This window comes from Fringilla coelebs (assembly GCF_963513975.1).
Source record: "Fringilla coelebs genome assembly, chromosome: 1".
In the NCBI taxonomy this organism is placed as follows: Eukaryota; Metazoa; Chordata; class Aves; order Passeriformes; family Fringillidae; genus Fringilla; species Fringilla coelebs.
The window spans coordinates 148204159-148223528 of NC_140028.1; the positions used below are offsets into that span (position 1 = coordinate 148204159).

Consider the following 19370-nt stretch of genomic DNA (forward strand, 5'->3'; position numbering starts at 1 on the left):
AAGTGACAGAGGGCAAGTTTACATTAGATATTAGGAGGAAATTAGTTACTCTGAGGGTGGTGAGGCCCTGGCACAGGTTTGCCAGGAAAGCTGTGAATGCCCCTTCCCTGGAAGTGCCCAAAACCACTCTGGATGAGGCCTAGAGCAACGTGGTGAAGTGAAAGGCATCGGGAGAGGGGTTGAACTAGGTGGTCTCCAATATAATCCTTCCCAACCTGAAGCATCCCAGGACTCTGTAATTCCCCATAGGGATGCCCATGCCAGAGGCTGGTGGGATGCAGCACCCTGGGGCTGTTTCAGCACTGTCCCTTGGCGCTGTTGGGTTCCCTGGTGATGATGTCTTGTGCCAGGGCACCACACAAAGTCATCACCATGAGCCAAAAACCCACCAGTGCTGCAGCTGGAGCTATATGTTGGGAATTATTCCCCTCCCAGTCAGAAAATAGGTAATGTAAGAGGGAAATATAGACATAAACCCCATAAAAGAAAAATAAAACCCACAACCAAACACATCCCTCTGGGTGGGTAAACAGGCTGAGCTTCACTGTGTGTTGCAGAGCCTCCATGGATGAACCTCTTTTCAGTATTTCTGCTTTTACAGCTCAGCAAATAATTTGTAACAAATAGTTTATTCAATTAATTGAGCAGCTCTGGGGGCAGATGGCAACCTTTAAAAATGGATTCCCAATGGAGCGCTAGACAATGGCATTCTTTGGCCAATTTCCCTTGCTTTCAGGTCAATGGCAGTGGTTTTGATTTATGCCTGTGCTGACAGCCACAGACCCATGGGAGAGGTGTGCTTTTCCCCAGCTAGATTCCTGGGATTTATTAATCTTTTTTCCTCCGTACCAGGGGCTGCTTCACATGCTGCTCTCTTCTTTCCGTGCTGTTGCCATGACCAAGAGTATTTTTTCTGTTTTTCCCCAGGGGCACAGGACCATGGTGATGCTTCTGTCCAGCTGGATCCTTCCAGGTCCCAGAGGAGCCACGGGGCAATGAGAAATGATTTGTAACCCAGGAGGGAAAGTGGTTTCCAAGGTTTCCCAAGATTCCTCCTTGGTGATGTGGATGCTGCCATGACTGTCTATTCCATCATCCCTTAGAGAAAAGCAGGCACCATCCACAAGGCCAAAAAGTTTGGGAAAACCACATCTCATGCACTGATTTTTTACTTTATTTAGAGAAAAATCTCTAAATAAAAAGGACATTAGTGTCACAAAAAGGACATTAGTGAAGACACTGCCGTATTCAAACAAAATTCTTTTATTGAAAGTGTAATGGAAATTTCTTCATATTGCTTTGATGAAATGAGAGACAGCAGCTGTAGACAAATATGCTTTTTTTTATAAACAAATGCAAATGGATAAGGTAAAAATAAAGCATTTTTTTAAACTTGTACCTTTAAGCAACATAATCACAATATATACACAAAGAAAGCTAAAATAAAGCTATGTTGAAACCAAAGTATTTCAACCAATACATTAGATAATTACAGATTGTGTCAATAAATACCCAGTTTTTAAACTGTTTAACAGGCAACTTTTTACACAGATACCAAGAAGAAAAAAAAATTATATATTTACAATTCAGTGCCCTGGGGAAAAAAAAAAAGAGAAAAAAATATTTTTTTCTTTTTTTGGCACCAACACAAATAAAAAGAATAAATTACTGAAAAAAAATCCACAAGGCAGGAGTCAATCCCAATCATTCATTTTAAAAAAGTGTATGTGTGTGTATATATATATATATATAAAATATAGGCATATATTTTATATATATAAATATATATATGCAGAGAAACCTAGGAATGTTACAAAATATATTAGTGCCAATAAATACAGAAGGCTACCAGACTTTCAACTGTCAGTATTTTTGCTGCAGTCTGAAGGAACTGAAGGAACTACCACCTAGGAGATAACCGGAAAGGGGATTTTTCGGTCTAAAGGAACAATGACGACAATGAAAAAAATTAATAAAAATAATAATTATTATAATAACAATAATAATAACAATAACAATAATAATAATAATAATAGATATATCCAGGAAATCCTCCATCTGCCAGTAGTATTCCTACAGTTGCCCCGGGGGCGATGCCTTGCGGGAGGAAGCGGCGGCGAGCGCGGGCTCAGGACCCGCTCGTGGCCGTGGGGGGTCAGCTCCACTTCCAAGATGACTGGCTCAATACCAGAGAAGATGTACAATTAAATAGCAATAATGAGGATTAAAAAAAAAAAAACAACCCAAGCAACCCACTTTTCGTACACCAGAAGTTTCCTAAATTGCCGGCAGGTTTGCAGCGAGGCGCCTGTCGAAGAGCAGGTATCCAAGAGCACCATCCCTGTGGTCGGGGATAGAAACAGTTCAGCCAATGGAAAAATCCTCAAATCCATGTTTCGGGGTTGGTTCCCTTGTCTGTGTGTCTCTGCACCCCCAGAAGTTCCCTCCAGCTGCTCCTAAGGCAGCAGAGCTGGAGACACCAGAACTGTTTCCTCCTCCTGTGCTGGTAATGCCAGGAATCACTCCCATCACCAAATTTTCCAAGGGGGAATTGGAAGCCAGTAGGTTTTAAATCCGTTCTGCTTCTTCGATACCACTGGTGTAGGCACTTAGTGTATCACTGATGCACAGATTTTTTTGTCCAGTTACATCTCATGGCCAAACAGTGTCATGCTCTGACCGACTTAAATAGCAAAAGGCCAAGGCAGCCTCCAGTATCCTTCCTAAACACAAAGATTTCTCTCACTTTAAAAACCAAAAGCCTTCAGTTTTTCAGCTTGGTCTTCAGGTCTTCAAAAACTGTACTCACAGGATAAATAACCCAAAAAATTTCATATCCATCTGTTTTGCTTGAATTACTCGATTCACCTATATAAAAATATAGTACAATCAGTGTGACCCACTGGATAGTGGAGCTGCGACATCCTCGGTGCTGGGGAGTCCTAAGGAGCACTTGCTGAGGAGCTTGAGCACTGTTGCTGTTTTGGCTTTGCTCTCCCAAAGCCCCCCACGAGGGCTGCCAAGGTCCTTATGGTTACACCTCCCCACCGCTGCTGACAGTTCCTCTGCATATTCAGGCACCATAGCTGATGGGGAAAGATCTCATGGCCAAATCCCTAGGAAATTAAATAAATTATAAAATAATTTACAAAAAGGGGTTGGGTTTTGTTTCGTGCTAGTATTAATGTTACTTCTTAAATAGTTGAAGGTTTTGCTTGCTTTGCTCTCCACAGTGACATTATGGAGACCAAACACCATTCTCATGTCTATGACAAGGCTGGGAGAAACCAAGGGATGTTTGCACAAACTCTTCCCTCGTCCCTCCCCTCCCACACCAACTCTGTTCAGTGTTTTTAGAAATGTGAAGTGAAGACCAAACAGCCAACATCATTCAGACTCAGAAAAACCAGGGTCATCTTCCTCTTGAAGACCTTATTGCCCTTCCAGGTCATCGACAAACCACAGTGCTATTCACGTACTACAGGTAGAAAATAAATAAATACAGATATATTATGCAAAAAAATATGATTGTACACATAATACATCTGAGGTATTACCAATTTAAATAAGGTTTCATGCTAGTTCAAGCTTCAGTGGCTAGTTAAATTCTGGAATTTGCAATAAATAGATGAAGAATGATTAGGTATATAGTGTATGGATCTCTTCTGTAAACCTCGTCAGATTTAAACGTAAGAGCGTGTTGGGCCAACTCTTACGCAAACCACAAATTTTCACAATAAATACAGCTTCAAAAAGTTGCCTTAAAAAGTTCCTGCAACACTGAAACGTTTCTAGAAGGGGCTGTATGGACGACTGGCAACGTTAGCGAGGAGTTTTTCTCAACAGGTCTTTTCGTACAAAACACAGGGAAATTCTCATGTGAAAGTCTTTCTCCCTCCCTCCCTTCCCCACCCCGTCATGAAAGTTTAGAAATTTTTACACAAACAGCGAGAGAACTGATTGTAGCTGCAGTATGTCAAAACGTCCATGTTGTATAAAGACCAAAAATAGTTAATTTGCTTAGAAAGTCTTCTGCTGTTGCTGTTTTTTCCTCCTTATATTTGAGTAGCACACCATCCTTTCAGTGAAAGTTTGCCTGTCCAACTGTTCCTCCGTTTTCCTTTCGGCTTCAGTCCTTGCCTGAGCCACATCAGTGTTTCACACCTTCACTGTCTCCATCAGTGATGACTTGATGGCATCCTCCAAAAGTTGATTGTCTGTGAAAGGGGCTGGGGTTTCAGGGACGGATTCGGACAAACCAATGAGGGACTCCAAGAAACAGGAGCCCTGATCTCCGGCTTGCGGGAAGCCAGGGAAATTAGGCAACTGAAACTGTAACGCTGAGAAGTTATCCAGGTTCTCATACTCCTTTAAGGAGTTGTAAAGGGGTCCCAAGTTATAGTCTGAGAAGGACTGGAAGAAATCCAAGGAATCAGAGGAAAGGCTGAGGTCGGCGTAGCTCTTGGAGCAGGGCTCAGTGGAGGAGGGGGCGCAGCAGGACAGCCCATCGCACCTCCCGTGGGCCGCATCCTCCAGCAAACTCCCGCTGTCCTGGTTGGCATTCTCATCCAGGCACTCTGAGAGGTGGGACAAGTGGCCAGGGACGGGCTTGGCCTCGCTGCCGTGGTCCTCGATGAAGAAGTCGGTGGGATGGAAGCAGCCGAGGTCATCCTGGCCACGCCTGCTCTCTTCCTCGGCGTCAGAGTCGTTGAAGTGGAGGATGCGCGCCAAGCCATCGTCGTCCACGTCCGACTGGGATTTGTCGGAGGGGAGGCTCTCGTAGGGCTCCTCCAGGTCCTCGCTGGGGTGGGAGGAGATGGACGAGTCTGTCATGTCACTGCTGCAGCTGTTCTCCCCCAGGGCCTCCAGCTCGGGGCTGAACTGGAAGGCAGGTGCCAGCGGCACCGCGCGCTCCTCCAGCGAGCCCTTCCCTGCCGCGCATCCCAGCGCGGGGAGCCGCTCCCGGAAAGGGGGCTCGGCCTCCGCCACCTTCTCGCTGCTCTGCTGCTGCTTCTCCAGCTCCAGCTTCATGATGGTGTGGATGAAATGCGTCTGCACGCGGGCCTGGTTGAACTCGATCCTGCCCTCGGTGTTGCCACAGCCGTCCTTGGTGCAGCCGCAGGGGAAGGAGGTGTGATCCATCTGGCAACAGGGAGAAGCAGAGAGAGAGGGTTAGAGTTGAACCCAGTGCCATAAAACCAAAACTGCCTGAGACTCGTCTGCCCTGGGAAACCAAGTAACAGCTGAGGGGTTTAAAAGCAGGAAGAAAAAAAAATGCCACTCTGCTCTTTTGAAGAAGTGTCATAAAAAGTTGGATTTCAGTACAAGTGAAGAAAAAAGATTCCAAATAAAAAAGGCAAAATAAAATGGTCCAAAAGGAGACATAAGGGAGAAAAAGTGAGTGTTTTCTTTACTGCTATTTAATGATTTCACTATCTGATCTGCAGCAGCCACTAGAGGGGGGCTGTGACACACACACATGGAGCACCCGCGTGCATCCACCTCCGCCACCCCCAGCTTCCAAACACTGCACCGAGGGAGAAAGCAGCGCCCAGAATAGGGAATGAGGCTCCCTAAATACAGCTGGGCAGGCACCTGCAAAAAATACCCTGAAAAATATAACTCACTAATTGAATAGAGGGGGATTATCCCAGTGTGCAGGTGGCCTGCACAGCTCTGCCGTGGGCTGACGCTCAGCTGACACTCCCACGTTCGCCTGAGCGCGCTGGGATTTGTGACACACACCAGAAGAAAAAGGAATTAAAAATAAAACCTGGGGGAGGGGGAGAAAGCGCAGCCTCGTGTGAGGAGCAAGGAGCTCTTCCTTGCAGACACTCCCATGTGGCCCACCTCCAAGAGGAGATCGAGCAGGTATGGATCTCGTGGGAACGTAAAGCAGGGACGTTCTCATTGCAGGGTGGGGATGGCTGAGTGTGTGATTTGGGAAGAGAACGCTGAAAGCTGTGCCTGCCTTGCAGCCTGAGGGATGCTCCAAGAGCTTTCCTCACCTCCAAGAGCAGGTGGGAGCAGATGGATTCACACGCTGCCCCAGCTCTGACCAACTTACCCACACCCCCCTGCTCTAACACCCAGCTGGAGCCACAGCATCCCCCACGCCCAGGGCTGAGGCTGTACCTGACATTTAATGCCTGCCAAGCTGCAGCTGCAGGTCTCGGGGTCGCAGACCTCGCGGCAGTCGCAGCCGCAGTCCTCCCGGGACAGGCGGATGTTGTGCAGCTCCCGCTTCTCCTCCTTGTCGATCTTCTTCACGCCCACGGCCTTCAGCAGCGCGCGCCTCTTCTTGGCGGGGTAGGGCTGCAGGAAGAAGCCGTCCTCCAGGTCCACGTTGCTGACGTCGATGTCGTCGTCGGAGATGTCCTCGATGGTGAGCTGGTTGGCCTCTTCGGACTCCTTGGTGCCGTTCATGGTTAGCTGAGGGCAGAAAAGGGACAAAACCTTAGGGACTCAGAGCCATTGGAACCCCCAGCTGAGGGGAAATAAGAAAGGAATGAGTTCTCTCCCCCATGGTGGCCAACCTCAGGATCAACATCTAAGTCAGAGCCCACAAAGACCTGACGTCTGACTGGAGATGTGTCCTGGGATAGCAAGTGTCTAAACCAGAAATGAAAAGACTTTGGGAGACACCAAGAAGAGTCTCAAAGGATCCCTGGACAGAGAGGTATTACCAAAAGAGCAAAAATGTCTTCTGTGTCTTTTCACTTTTCAAAGGTGGAGAACTAAATGAAAGTCCCCCACTGGAGCCTGTGTTTCTTGAAGACCCAAAGTGAGAGCTAAGGATTGATGCCCCCAGGTCTCAGAGGCTCTTACTAAAAACTGGCCAATTAACCAACAGCACCCACCAGCTCCTCATCAACCCAGCCCCACGCTCCTCACTCACTTTCCATTTCAACGCTTCCAACTTCTCCTCTTTTAATTTCTCTTCGAGTTTGCCCCGTCGGACGTTTTCCTGCTCCTTTGAAAACTCTGCCAGCGTGAACTGGCGGGAGGAGCTGTGCTTGCTCACCATGCCCAGGGTACAGCCCCCACGGCTAGGCACGCTCGTGAAGCCCTGGCAGCGTGGGAAGTAAAACACAGTGACCCGGTCAAACTCCACATTGTTCTTCTTTAGTCGCTTGGATTTCTTCAGGATTGACGTGGCTGCAAAGGGGAGAATTAAAAAAAGGAAAAGCGCTAAGTCGGTGCTGCCACGCTGCAGATGGAATAGAAATATTGCAAACAGGCAGGACTTGTAATTACTCTCTCAACAGGGACACACATTGCTTGGTGGTGTTTTAGGAGCTAACACTTCAGAGGTGGGATGAGGATGGAGAGGAAGCTAAGCCAAGCCCTGCTGCATCAGTCACTGATAAGATTCACCCTACGAGGTGGCTGCTGCTTCTCCTTCCCGCTTGACTTCCCCCAGGAACATCCATTTGCTTATTCTTCAGGTGTGGCAGAGCATAATAAACAAGCAACCAGCCATCCTACACGTCTGTCTCTCTAAATCCACTCTGCCCCACGCCCAGGAGCCCCTGGTCTGCTCCATTGGTATTCCCGGTGCTTCATGGCTCCAGCTTTCGTGGCAGGGCAGAAAACCGCCCAAATTGCTGTTTTTTCTGGTACTTCCTTTCACCATCCACTGGGAGGAACTCTGAATCTATGGTTTATTCTCAAGAGACTCATTTGAGAGCAGCTGCAAAGATGTTAATCTTTGTGCAGGTGATCCCCGGGTAAACACGGCAATACATGACTCTGGTTTATCTTAAACTGCTGAAACATGCTACACATCACTTCGAGCAGAGCCTCCCCAGAGATACCTGGCCCTGCACAGCTGCACATGCAAACACAGTAGATGGAGGGGGACTAATTAATCAGGGCAGGTTCAGAGTCAGTGAGTTTCCACGAGTGTGGCCTGCCAGGAAAGTAAAGCCAGGCTCAGCCGCGTGAGTGTGGCAGGAACAAGAGCCAGCTACACCCAAATTTGTGGTGGGCAGGTATTTCTGGTCCCATTCTCTGCTAGTGCCAGGGGTGCTTTGGTTGGAAAAAAGTAACCCAGAAAGGATGGGTGACTGCTGCAGAGTTGGGATCAAGCCCTGCTCTTTGGGAGGCAGAGCCACAAGCAGCCCTGCAGTGGGACCCAAGGAAAAACTGCAACAACCTGAGGGGCTCAGCTGGTTTGGTGGGCCCCAAAGGCTGTGAAAGTGCAAGACTTGACAGTTAACTGCACCCACATTTCACAGGTCTCACTTGCCAAAATACAGTGTTTCGGTTTCATGTGGAAAAAGAAAAAAAAAGAGAAAAAAGAAGTGTTCACCCAGCTGTGTCAGCAGCTTCTGCTCAATAGCTGGGGGTTCACACTGGGCTCTGCAGTCACTCTGATCATATCTTTGCACTGTGTGGTGCATTTTCACAATAACCTTGACTCCATCTCCTAAAACACGAGCTCTTTATCAGAAGGCGAGTTAACTACCACGGTTGTCTATCGGCCGAGCTGCTGCACTTTGGCATTTGCTTCTCTCTCCCTGCACCCCTCCTCTGAAATTGTTTTCCCATTCCTGACCCTTTTCCAATTGAGCCAGAGAATACAAAAAGTTCATTGTTTTGTCACAAAACCTGGGAAGACAAGCAAGAATGAGACTCTTTATTATTACAAGACTTCTAAAGCCTTTTCAGACCACTGCGTGTTTGTGTATGTCTGCTAAGTGGACCTTAACTGCTATATACAGTGGGTGTTCAGTATAATTTACTAGGTTGGACTATTTCTCCTCCATGAAGATGTTCTTCCATTGTACTTTTTATTTTTCCCTTCACACGGCAGATAAAGGGCTTTACAACACTCCCTTCTGTGTGTTTTCCTAAAAGCTCTCAAAACTTACATTGCTGGGAAAACAAAATAGCTTTTATCTGTACTAGCAGCTCAGGCAATGTCAAATGTGTCATGTTCTTTGGCAAAGTACCCAATTTACGTAGGAAACAAGTTCTGAAATGGTAATTACGCTACTGGTTAATCATTTTTTAAAAAGAGCATTACAGGCCTTCACTGTCTGATTAGGTTTTGCCTGTGAAACAGCTTGACAGGGAATTGAGGGTTGATGGGATGGTCCTGCAGCACAGGCTTGGAGACACCCACATGCCTCTGCACACCCATTCTTGGGTTTCTATTCCTGCAAACCTGGACTTCAGCAAAAATATTCCAAAGGAATAATAAACATTGGTAGGAAGGGCTGAGGAAGACCACTGTGAGGAGGATGGATGATTATAAACCAGAATGATGACAGGTAGCAGGTGCCACAAACACTTCTAGCCATAAAGGTGTGCCCCAAGGTGTGTCTCTGACCCACCACCACCCTACAAAAAACCCATGCAGAGGCATGGCTGATCCTGAGAAAGCCAGAGGTACTCACGGGTGAAGCTGGGCATTAAGGCAGAGCTGGGCTTGGGCTCTCCACGGGAATTCTCCTCATCAGTGTCCCAGCCTGAGGATGCTGAGGAGGAGAGGGGGGAGCAGGAGGAGGAGGAGCAGTAGGTGCTGTCATCCCCCAGCTCTTCATACTTCCTTTTCAATACTCCGCTCATGGTGACGCCGTTTTTGTCATATAACTGGAAGGAAAACAAAGGAAAAACAACATGAAGCCAGGGGAATTTTGGCATTTTGTGGTGATGAGCAGGACAGCTCCCCAGCAAGGCTCCCCCATCAGATCCACCTGGCCATGCAGATGTGAGTCCCCAAAAGTGCTGCCCCTAAAACGCCTCATCTTAATACACTCGCTGTGCACACCTGTGAATTTCTCTCCCATTTCACAACACTGCAGAAGAAACTGACTATCCCAGACAACAAACTGTCCAGAAACCAATCCAATCAGCACAAATGTCATCAAACAGTAAGTATTACATTTTGCTTACTAATTCTTTTATGTTCACTCCTCACCCAGATCGCTTTCTATGCAGTTACAGCTTTAACGTCTTGCTAATTACAAAAATAAGCCAGTTTGCAGAAAACAATCTGTTGGCATGATTTACTTGCTACAGCCCCCCGGGGAAACAGACTTATTAAATGAAGCACTGAAATACAAATATATCAACTGTGAAGAACAGCCCTTCTCCTCACGGTGCCTTTCATAGTCAGTCCCCCATTCAATAAGCTATTCTTGTTTAGGCTGGGTTATGTATCAAGCATAGAAGCAATTAAAAACAACGCAGCTAATTAAAAACAAAGGAGCTCTGTACTTGCCTAGATTCCTAAATTTCCTGCTCATGCTTTGCCCCTGCTCATCTTAAAGGAAAAAAAAAAATAAAAGAAAGCCAAAAATAACTTTGTTGCATCTTTTAAACTTTGCTTTTATAAAGTTTGTGCAAATTTGGGAGATGGGAAAAAACCCCACAAAAGCTACAGCCTTTGCCTACAGTGTGTTTGGGCAATGCTCTCAGGCACAGGGTGGGATTATTGGGGTGGTCCTGTGTACAGCCAGGAGTTGGGACTTAAAGATCCTTGTAGGTCCCTTCAATTCAGGATATTGTATGATTCTAATGGACATCAGCACCCACTCAGCCTGGGGTGCTCCTGCACTGGTGATGGATTATTCCACCTCTGAGACTCTGGCAACACCAGCCCAGCTCCCCCTGCTCCTGCAGGAGCCACTGCCAGCTTATTTGGGAGCCAGTGAGCCATCCCCAGAGCTGAGAGCCAGGCTGCTGCCTTAAGGATGGCTTGCTCTGCCCCCATCCCTCCAGGCTGTAAGGCACAAGCACAGTGGGAGGGATGCAGCCCCAGCCCAGGAACTCCTTCCAGCAAGGAGGGGAGAGCCCCAGCAGTGCGGGATGCTACCAGCCACCCCATAATACACAAAAGCTAAAGCATCCCTAGAATTTGGATAATCTGGGACAGTAGACAGCCCTGGGATGGTGGCAGTGCAGATACAGGGGTGCCAGACACCCAGTCCACATCCCCTCCCACCCCACGAAACTTCTCCACCGGCCAAATTCATTCTTTGCAACCCAAACAATTTCTCACCCCTCTCTGCATGTCTGAAGTTAATTTGAGTCTCTGAAAAAGAAAAAACAAAACAAAAAAGCACTAAACCTGCCCTTCTGACAGACATGAGGAGGCAGCACAGACACCACACCAGTGGCAGGACCTCCCCACCGTGGGATTTTCAGTGTCCTGACAGCACCAGGCAGTATCACGTTGCAGGACAGGAGCACACAGTTCCTTCCAAGTGCTGCACCAACCCTCCCTAATTATGTTTGCCACCAGCTTCCCAGGAGACAACAGTCACCTTAAAGGTCAAAAAAGTCCCTGGCTGAAGCAGTTCCCTGGCCTGGAGGGGTTAATCATTGGCTGCAAGGCGTGTTTACAGGGCCAGCATGTCCCCCTGGACCTGGGGAGAAGTGATCCTTCCATCCCTCCTCCTCCTCCTCAACAGACCTGGAGCTGCAGGTGGTTTTGCCACAGAGGGGTTGTTGTTTTTTTGGCCCTAATCCAAAATAGATGCAGAGAAGGTGGATTTGGCCACCCTCCAGCCCCAGCAGCACATGTCCTACCCAACACCTGGATTAACCCCTTTCCTGCCTGCTCCATGGCAAAGCTGAGCTCGCAGGTGGCCACAAAACAGCAAATAACAAACTCTTTTTTTTGCCTTATTTTTGTGTATGTGCCTCCTGTTCTGTTTTATGTTTGCTTTAAGAAACAACCAGGAGCAAAGAAACTCTCCAAATCCATGGCAGGGGTCCAAATCAAAGCCTGGGCTGCTTTTTGTTTGCAGGGGTTTGCAGACCCCACCGTCCACCTGGAACGGACAAAAACTTCGCAAAAAACAAAATCCCACATGTGGCTTGAAAGAGCATCAGCTCCTGCTGCAGAGAGAATGCTCCACAGCACACTGAGGGATGACAATGAGGGATGCCACTAGAGCCAAGGAGGGAGGAACCAGCTCCCTAAAATGCCTGTAGGACACGTTTCCAAGAGCAAACACCCTCAGAGATGCGATGCTGACCACATCCAAATCCCGCGGGAGACATGGGAGGCTGCTGGAGCAGCCAAGGTCACGCTGCTGAGACAGGGATAACTCCAAGGGCTGGACCAAAGATGCAGCAGCCCTGATGCTCAGCTCACCTGCCAACCCAAGAGCCCATCAGGGGCTGCACCACATCCCCCACAGCAACCCCAGAGGGAAACCAGAGCGCTCTCCTCCAGCCAGAGAACCCAGCTAACACAAACACCAAGCCAGAGCCAAGGCAAGCTGTGCATAAGATGGTGCAATTCTATTTATTTATTTTTTAAATACTATCACCAGCCAGGAGGATGAAGGGAGGTTTGTGCAGCTCCCCATCTATGAGAATGAGCCAAATGGATAGGGAAAAAAAAACACTTTTGGCACGATGTCTTCTTCAAGACACCTATTGTTTTGTTAATGCAAAGGAGGCGTTGTGCAAACAGGATTCCCAGCTAATGGGAAAAAGCTGGTGAACCTGCTGCCCACCAGCCAAAATATAGTGATTTTCTCCTGTTACACCTCCTCCCTCATTGCTGATTTATGGCTGTGATGTTTTCCAAGCCAAATTTTCAAATCCTTCTCAGGAGAGAGGTAGTGGAGCTTCACCCATCAGTGTCTGTTTCTACCCTACCCCAAAAAATCCTCCAGATGGGCATTTTACTGTCAAAGCCAGGATGATCCTCTGCTCCCCTCCTCACCCTGGCACGTGGAGACAGAATTCACACCAGCAATGTGGATGCTGCCTTTAAAGCCATGTCACCAAGGCCACTGGTCACTCAGCCAAAAAAGCCCAGAGGCCCATTTAGACACAAAGAGGATATTTTAATTGCAGTAATTTTGCAAGGAACCTTAAACCCACAGCAGTGTCTTCAAAGCAAGTCCCAAAAATGTCCACAGCAGCAGCATGCAAAAAATAAATATCTATATCTGAGTTTGCCATTGCAAATCTCTGCAGGCACCACGGAGTGCAGGATTTTACCACCTTCTCTTTTTTTTTTTTTTTTTTTTTTTACATAACCTGAAATAAAATAATCCTATCTTCCTTTCAGTTGCCAAAAAAGACATTCTGTTCTTGGCTAAGACTTCTTACTCATCTATTTTACTGAAAACAGCTTTTGGAACAAGTACATAATGCAATGGATCAAACCCGCAGGAATTCCTCTCTGGCACCAGAACTCCCACTATCCTGGGAATACTTTCTAACAAATATTTAGCCCAGATGTGCATTCCTTTCTTTCTCTCTCCCTCCTTTTTTTTTTTTTTTAAGCATTAAAGTTTGGGTGGGGGGAATGGGAGGGGGCAGTCCAGTTGGGGGGAAGGGAATCCAATCTGCAAAGTCCCATTTCTGGCACCCAACGAGTTGCAGGGTAAAGCCCTAATACACTGGAATGCAAGGAATTAATGTTTTAACTATCCTCCTCTTGGACGACGTCTCAACAGTAAATATTTCGAGTAATTTAGATTTAAGAAGGTTTGGCATTTGTTTAGCCAAGTGCAGAGGAAGGCAACTGAAAACCCTGCCAGTGTCCAGTCTCCAGGAGACTGCACAAAGAGGCTTTGGGCAGAATTACGAGGAGGAGATGTTTCAGTGCTGTGTTTTGGGGCTGTGGATGTGCTTTGAAGCGTCAGGCGATCGCAGCAGTGCAAGCAAAGCAGAGGAAACTCCTCACAGCGACTCCAGCAGCTGCCTTCGCTTGTGCCACAGTTCCCATGGCATTGCAGGAGAACACCCAGGAGCAAGAATATTTCAGATTTTGGGGGTCCTAAAGAATGCAAGGATCCCGATCTGTGCGTGAGTTATTGAAAGCAAAGTTTCTTTTGCCAAACGATTTAGGGAACGCCAAGGAAACAACAATCCCGCCGACCCCCCCAAAACTCAGCACGGTGCACTACAAGTATTTGTCTTCGGGTGACTTTTTGAGCTGGTTTGCTGACTTTAAAGCTCAGCCATCTGTTTGCAGCCCAGGAATACAAAGTGGACTATTCCAGCACACCAAGGTGGACTCTTCCCGGCACACCGGGACGAGGGCTCGGCTGCTGGGAGCGAGTTCAGGACCGCGCTGAGCCGTGAGTCAGAGCGGCTCCCGCTCCCTCCCCCAGAGCCGCAGTGGCCGTGCAGGTCTAGCAGGAGTAAATATTAGTTTAAAAAACACCACGGCATATTTTAGCCAGGTACGGCTCCGAGGGCAGCTGGAGGAGCGGCGCTGGGGGAGTTGCTGGGGTTGGTGTTTGTTTGCACGCCGCCGTTTCTTGTGGGCAAAGAGATCTCGGTGTGAGAATCCCCCAAAAGTGCTGCGGAGCTGAGCTTGCCGCTCAGCAATCCCAGAAATCTGATGTCTAACAGCAGTGGTGAGCCCAGTAACACCTCACGGTTATTTAATAATCGCCAGACTATCAGCACTGATTCATTGCTCAATCATTTAACTATTTTAATTCTTTGCATATTTACTTAAGTGGTTTCCCCTGTGTCGCCGTGACAGCCTCCCGATGACAGCACTTCCCAATTTCGGGGCTGACTGGAGCCAAGGGGAGCGGGATCATCCCACCAGGAGCCTCCAGGGGACAGTCCCACGCGTGTTCCCAGCCACATAAAGCTGTGCTTTCCAGTTCAGACCAGATTATTTTCACCCAGCTGGGTCTAAGGTTTCATAACCTTGCTCCGGTTAAAAATAGCCTCTGCCTACTATGCAACAGCAAAACCCAAAGTACGTCGTGCTGCGGAGTGGGAGCATGAATCAGTCCGTAGCACCACGAGTTTATGCTCCTGTCAGAGACAGAACAGGCAAAACACCTTCCCCGGAAGGAGCAGAAGAAGTGTTTACTCCATCTCCTAATTTTTGGAAGGCCACAAAATAAAAAAAAAAAAAAATTAAAAAAAAAAGCGCCTTGTCGGATTTTTCTACCAAGCCCTTACTTCTTGCTGACAGCTTGAAAGGTAAATAAGAGATTTCAGCAAATACATTAAAGGTTATCTGACACGGCCCAAAATGAAAGGAGGTTCGGATGTACTCGGCGCAGATTGTGCTGTAACAAACAGGAAAACAGCGAAGTGTGCTTTGTCTAGGAAAATCCTCTATTTGATCACAGCTCATGAATAATTCACACCAGGTTTCCATATTTGTCCTCCTGTAGGTACACGCTGTGCGTTACCTTCCCTGCTATATATACGCACGCATTTCCTGCGCTGAATTATTAAAGCCTTTGCCGGGAGCTGTGGAGTCTCTCCGGGAGGAGAACAAACTCAACCATCCTGAAAATAACCCCGCCTCCCCACCCCACACACACCTTGACGGGCTACCTCTGCAAACTGCTCAGCAGAGCAAAACTAAAATAATTTTCATTAAAAAAATACAGTAATAAAATCAATTAATAATTGGTGATCAATTCCTGATAACAAATGATAAGACTTAACCTGGCAGTGCTGGGTTAAGGGTTGGACTCGGGGATCTTAGAGGGCTTTTCCAGCCTTTAAGGATTCCCTCCTTCTGTGACTTCGAGGCTTGTAAACGGCCGCGAGGGTTTTCCCTCCATCCATCCCACCCAGGCGTTGGCATTCCAGGCGTTAGTAAGGCTGAGCTGCTTTAGGAAAGGGCTGTCCCTGTGTGTCAGCCTCTTCCTACAGCGACATTATGTAACTCGGAGGTGACAGACACTTTTGAGGATGCCGGGGGTAGAGGAGGGAGTGGAGGGGAGCAGGCAAAAAAAAATTATAAAAACCTGAGAAAACTTAGTAGTTGGGGGCGAGAGACGGGGTATCCTTTTTTTTTTTTTTCCCTCCTTTTTTCAGGTGGGCTGTGTAAGCCGCGATGTCTTATTTCGGGAGGCGGGGGGGTGTGGGGGGTGCCCCGCTCCGTCTGTCCGCCCGTCGGTCCCTCCGTGCGCCCGTCGGTAGGTGTTGCTGTAGCGACGGGAAAGCATCCCCAGCCGGGCGGATTTGGGGAAGAGCGAGCCGGCAAGGCTCCCCCCGCCCCCCCAACCTTTCTCTCAACATCAAAAAATTGGAACCGCGGCCGCGGGGATGGAGCGGAGCCTGGACTTACCCGGGGCAGGGGTGAGAAGGGAACTCTGCGCTACTCCTAATAAATATTATAAAGGCGCTCGGGTGTCCGTACGGCAGAGACGATGGCAAAGTGCGGGGGGCCGGGTCGGGGGCGCAGCAGACCCGCACCCTCTCCCCGAGGAACGCCGTGCCGCTGCCCCGGCGGCTCCCGGCGCTCCCCGGCGGCTCAGCCCCAGCCGCAGCCCCGCCGGGCTCCGCTCGCCCGCGGGCAGAGCAGCGCGGCCAGACGGCGCCGGGGCGGCGCGACCGCCGGGAACGGGCGGCGGGCACCGGCAGCGACCCCCGGCCGGCGGGACGGCTCCGAGCCGGCTCCCGGCGGCCGAACCCCGCGCTGGGCAGGCACCGAGCGGACCCCGCAGTCGCAGTCCCCCGGTGGTGAAAGGCGAGCCTCCCCCTCGCCGCCCACGCCGGCTCCCCCATCCCCATCCCCATCCCGGCGCCGGCTGCCCGCCCGGTCCCTACCTGCGGCGGCGGTGTCGGCGCGGCGGCTCCGGCTGCAGCGGCGGTGCCTGGCGCGGCGCCTCCCGCTCCGCTGCCGGGGCCGGGCCGGGCTGCGCCGCCCCGCGCTGCCCTTTTCCGTCAGTGGAAAACTCCGGGCTCTGACGCAGGCGGTGACAGGAGCGGGGCCGGCCGGCCCGCCCGGCTTCCTGCCCCCGCCGGGCGGGGCGCTGAGTCAGGAGCGGCGGGAGGCACCGCCCCGCATCCCCTCCGCGCCGCCCCGCATCCCCTCCGCGCCGCCCCGCACCGCCCCGCGCCGCCCCGCGCCGCCCCGCATCCCTTCCGCGCCGCCCCGCACCGCCCCGCATCCCCTCCGCGCCGCCCCGCACCGCCCCGCATCGCCCCGCATCCTCCCCGCGCCGCCCCGCATCCCCTCCGCACCGCCCCGCATCCCCCCGCACCGCCCCGCACCGCTGCGGGTCCCACGAGGGAGCTGTGTCCCACAAGAGGTTGAGGAGCCACAGGGACAGTTTGTACCCCAAAGTGGGTCTGAGTAGCACAGAGGGATGGGGGATCCCAAGTGAGAACCCAAACGGATTTAGGTCCCAAAGAGGGGAGTCTATACTACAAGGGCTCGGGAACAGGCACCGTTTGGACCCCCAAGTGGTCATGGGGTGTTGGGACCCACAAAATGGATTAGAGTCCCTCAGGGAAGCTGTGTCCCACAAGGAGCTGGGGAACCACAGGCACAGCACAGGCCCCAAAACATATTTGGGCACACAGGAGCAAGAGACCCCAAAGCTTCAAGGATGTCAGAGCCCACAAAGGGTTGTGAATCCACAGGGAAAACTTGGACCCCAAAACAAATTTGGGTACCACAGGGACTTTGGGTCTTACAAGGAGTTGAACATCTACGTGGCAAAGGTTGGACCCCAAAATGGATTCAGGCACTACAGGGGACTGGGGACCCCCAAGCAGGCTTGGAACCTGAAAGGGATTTGGACCTTTCAGAGGGTTTGGGTCCCTGCAAAATTTTGGGATTTGGGACTCACGGGCACAACTCCAGAATGCATTTTAGTGCCACAGGGGGCTTGGGAACCTGAAGCAAGTATGAAGCCCAAAAAGAGTTTGGGTGCTTCAAGGGCTTTGGAGCCCATGAAGGATTGGGTACCCACAGGCAAAGCCTGGACCCTGACTCACATTTGGGTCCCACTGGGGGTTTGAGCCATACAAAGATCTGGTGACCCCCACAAGAGTTGGACTCCAAACAGATTTGAGTCCCACAGGGAGCTTGGGAGCCACAAGCAAGCTTGGGCTCTGAAAGGGATTTGGACCCCACAGATGGTTCAGATCTCTGCCTGAAAGGGATTTGGGACCCACAGGCACAGCTTGGACCCCAGAATGGATGTGGCTGTTTCAAAGGGCTTGGGGCCCACAAGGGGCTGGGGACTCACAAGCAAAGCTCAGACCCCAAAAGAGATTTGGGCATCACAGGAGCTTTGAACCCCACAGTGGTTTGGGACCCACCAGCAGACTTGACCCCTGGAAAATGTCTGGACCCCACAGATGGGGTGGATCCAAGGCTTGGATCCCAGAACAGTCACCAGAGGTAATTTGGGACACCTGAGAAAGGCTTGGAGCCTGGAACAAATTTGGGCCTCACAGTATGGTTGGTCCCACAGGGATTAGGGATCCACAAGCAGGATGTGGCCCCCACAAGGAATTTGAGCCCTATAATATATTCGAGTTCCACAGGAGAAGCTTGGCCTCCACAGTGGCTTGAGGTCCAAAAGCAGGGCTTAGCCCGCAAGCAAGAATTGGCCCCAAAAAGGGTTTTGGCCTCTGGTGGTTGGGATCCAGACGTGGGAGTCAGGTTGCCTTGCCTAAGAAGGTGGATGATGCTGGATTGGGTTTGTGGGATTATTCCTGTGCTCTGTTGTGAGTTTTGCTCCATCCTTAGCTCCAAGGGGCTACCCACAGTGCTGCAAGCCAGAGTGCTGATACTTTTTTACAGGAACATTATTTTACTTGTAAACCTCCTGGGATGCCTCTCATATGTTTCTTTTGTTTGTTTTGGTTTTGTTGTTGTTGTTGTTGTTTAGGTTTTTTTTGTATTTTAATTTTTTTTATAATACAGATGTCTCACGGGAAGGGTGCCATCAGGATTTTCACTCCTGGTCTTGTCCCCATGTGTGTCAGTGATTCCTGTGGGCATGACATCCCTGCTGGTCACCCCAACAACACCACTGCAAGGGTGAGGGTGAGCTGAGAACACCCTCAAGCTGATTTTCCTTCTGGTTGGTTCTTCTCCTCTCCAGGTGCTTCCCCCTCCACCTGGCTCACCCCGCGGCTCTCTCCCCAGCCCATGAAACAACAGCTGGGTACAGAGGCACGGGAGGGATGAGCTGAGATTTTGCTTCAAACGTCAGGGAGGCGATCCATAACTGGAGGTGGTGCCCTGATGACGGGTGGGTCCTGTCTGTGGGGCTCCAGGGCCTTCCTGAATTCACCAGCACACAGCCCTCCATGGCCAGAGCAGCGGCTTCCCTGAGGTTTCACTTACCATGTTTGGACATGGCCGTGATTAATGTTTCCTAACAGGAAGATGTCACGCATGCAGGCTTTCCTCTTCGGGGTTTGGGTCCAGGGTGGCCAAGTTCAGGTTGTAGGCTGGCTCCTCACTTCCTCCACCTCGCAGGCTACACTCTCCCTGCCAGCCCCGCAGTCCCCTGGGCTCAGCCCAAAACGGGTCCTGGTGCCAGGGAGGTGTCACCACACAGCCCTGGGGACCCAGAGAGCTCCCACGGGACTAGAGCAGGGTATAATGTCCCCTGTCTCTGCACAGTGGGATGAGGGGGGGTCACTTCTGTCCTCCCTGA

At 50.1% G+C, this 19370-nt stretch overlaps 1 protein-coding gene across 2 annotated transcripts; it reads right to left on the reverse strand.

Annotated features, from left to right (window-relative positions):
• Positions 1 to 1284: 1284 nt before the first annotated feature.
• CSRNP1 (cysteine and serine rich nuclear protein 1) lies at positions 1285 to 16624 on the reverse strand. Of its 2 annotated transcripts, none has more exons than XM_084204727.1 (5): positions 16516 to 16624; positions 9405 to 9600; positions 6899 to 7158; positions 6136 to 6432; positions 1285 to 5142 (listed from the first exon to the last, which is right to left on the reverse strand). In XM_084204727.1, exons 2-5 carry the CDS (start codon positions 9574 to 9576, stop codon positions 4159 to 4161), a joined length of 1713 nt encoding a protein of 570 aa, XP_084060853.1. In that variant the 5' UTR covers positions 9577 to 9600; positions 16516 to 16624; the 3' UTR covers positions 1285 to 4158. The 2 variants fall into 2 exon arrangements, with proteins under 2 accessions (XP_084060853.1, XP_084060854.1); XM_084204728.1 differs by lacking the exon at positions 16516 to 16624 and adding an exon at positions 16034 to 16198.
• Between the last annotated feature and the right edge of the window lie 2746 nt (positions 16625 to 19370).

Coding starts and splice junctions, on each gene's coding strand:
- CSRNP1 (XM_084204727.1), bottom strand. CDS start 9,576: ATGAGCGGAGTATTGAAAAGGAAGTATGAAGAGCTGGGGGATGACAGC. Junction 6,433..6,898: donor TGGAAGCGTTGAAATGGAAA/GTGAGTGAGGAG, acceptor TTCTGCCCTCAG/CTAACCATGAACGGCACCAA. Junction 5,143..6,135: donor TGGCAGGCATTAAATGTCAG/GTACAGCCTCAG, acceptor CCCTGTTGCCAG/ATGGATCACACCTCCTTCCC.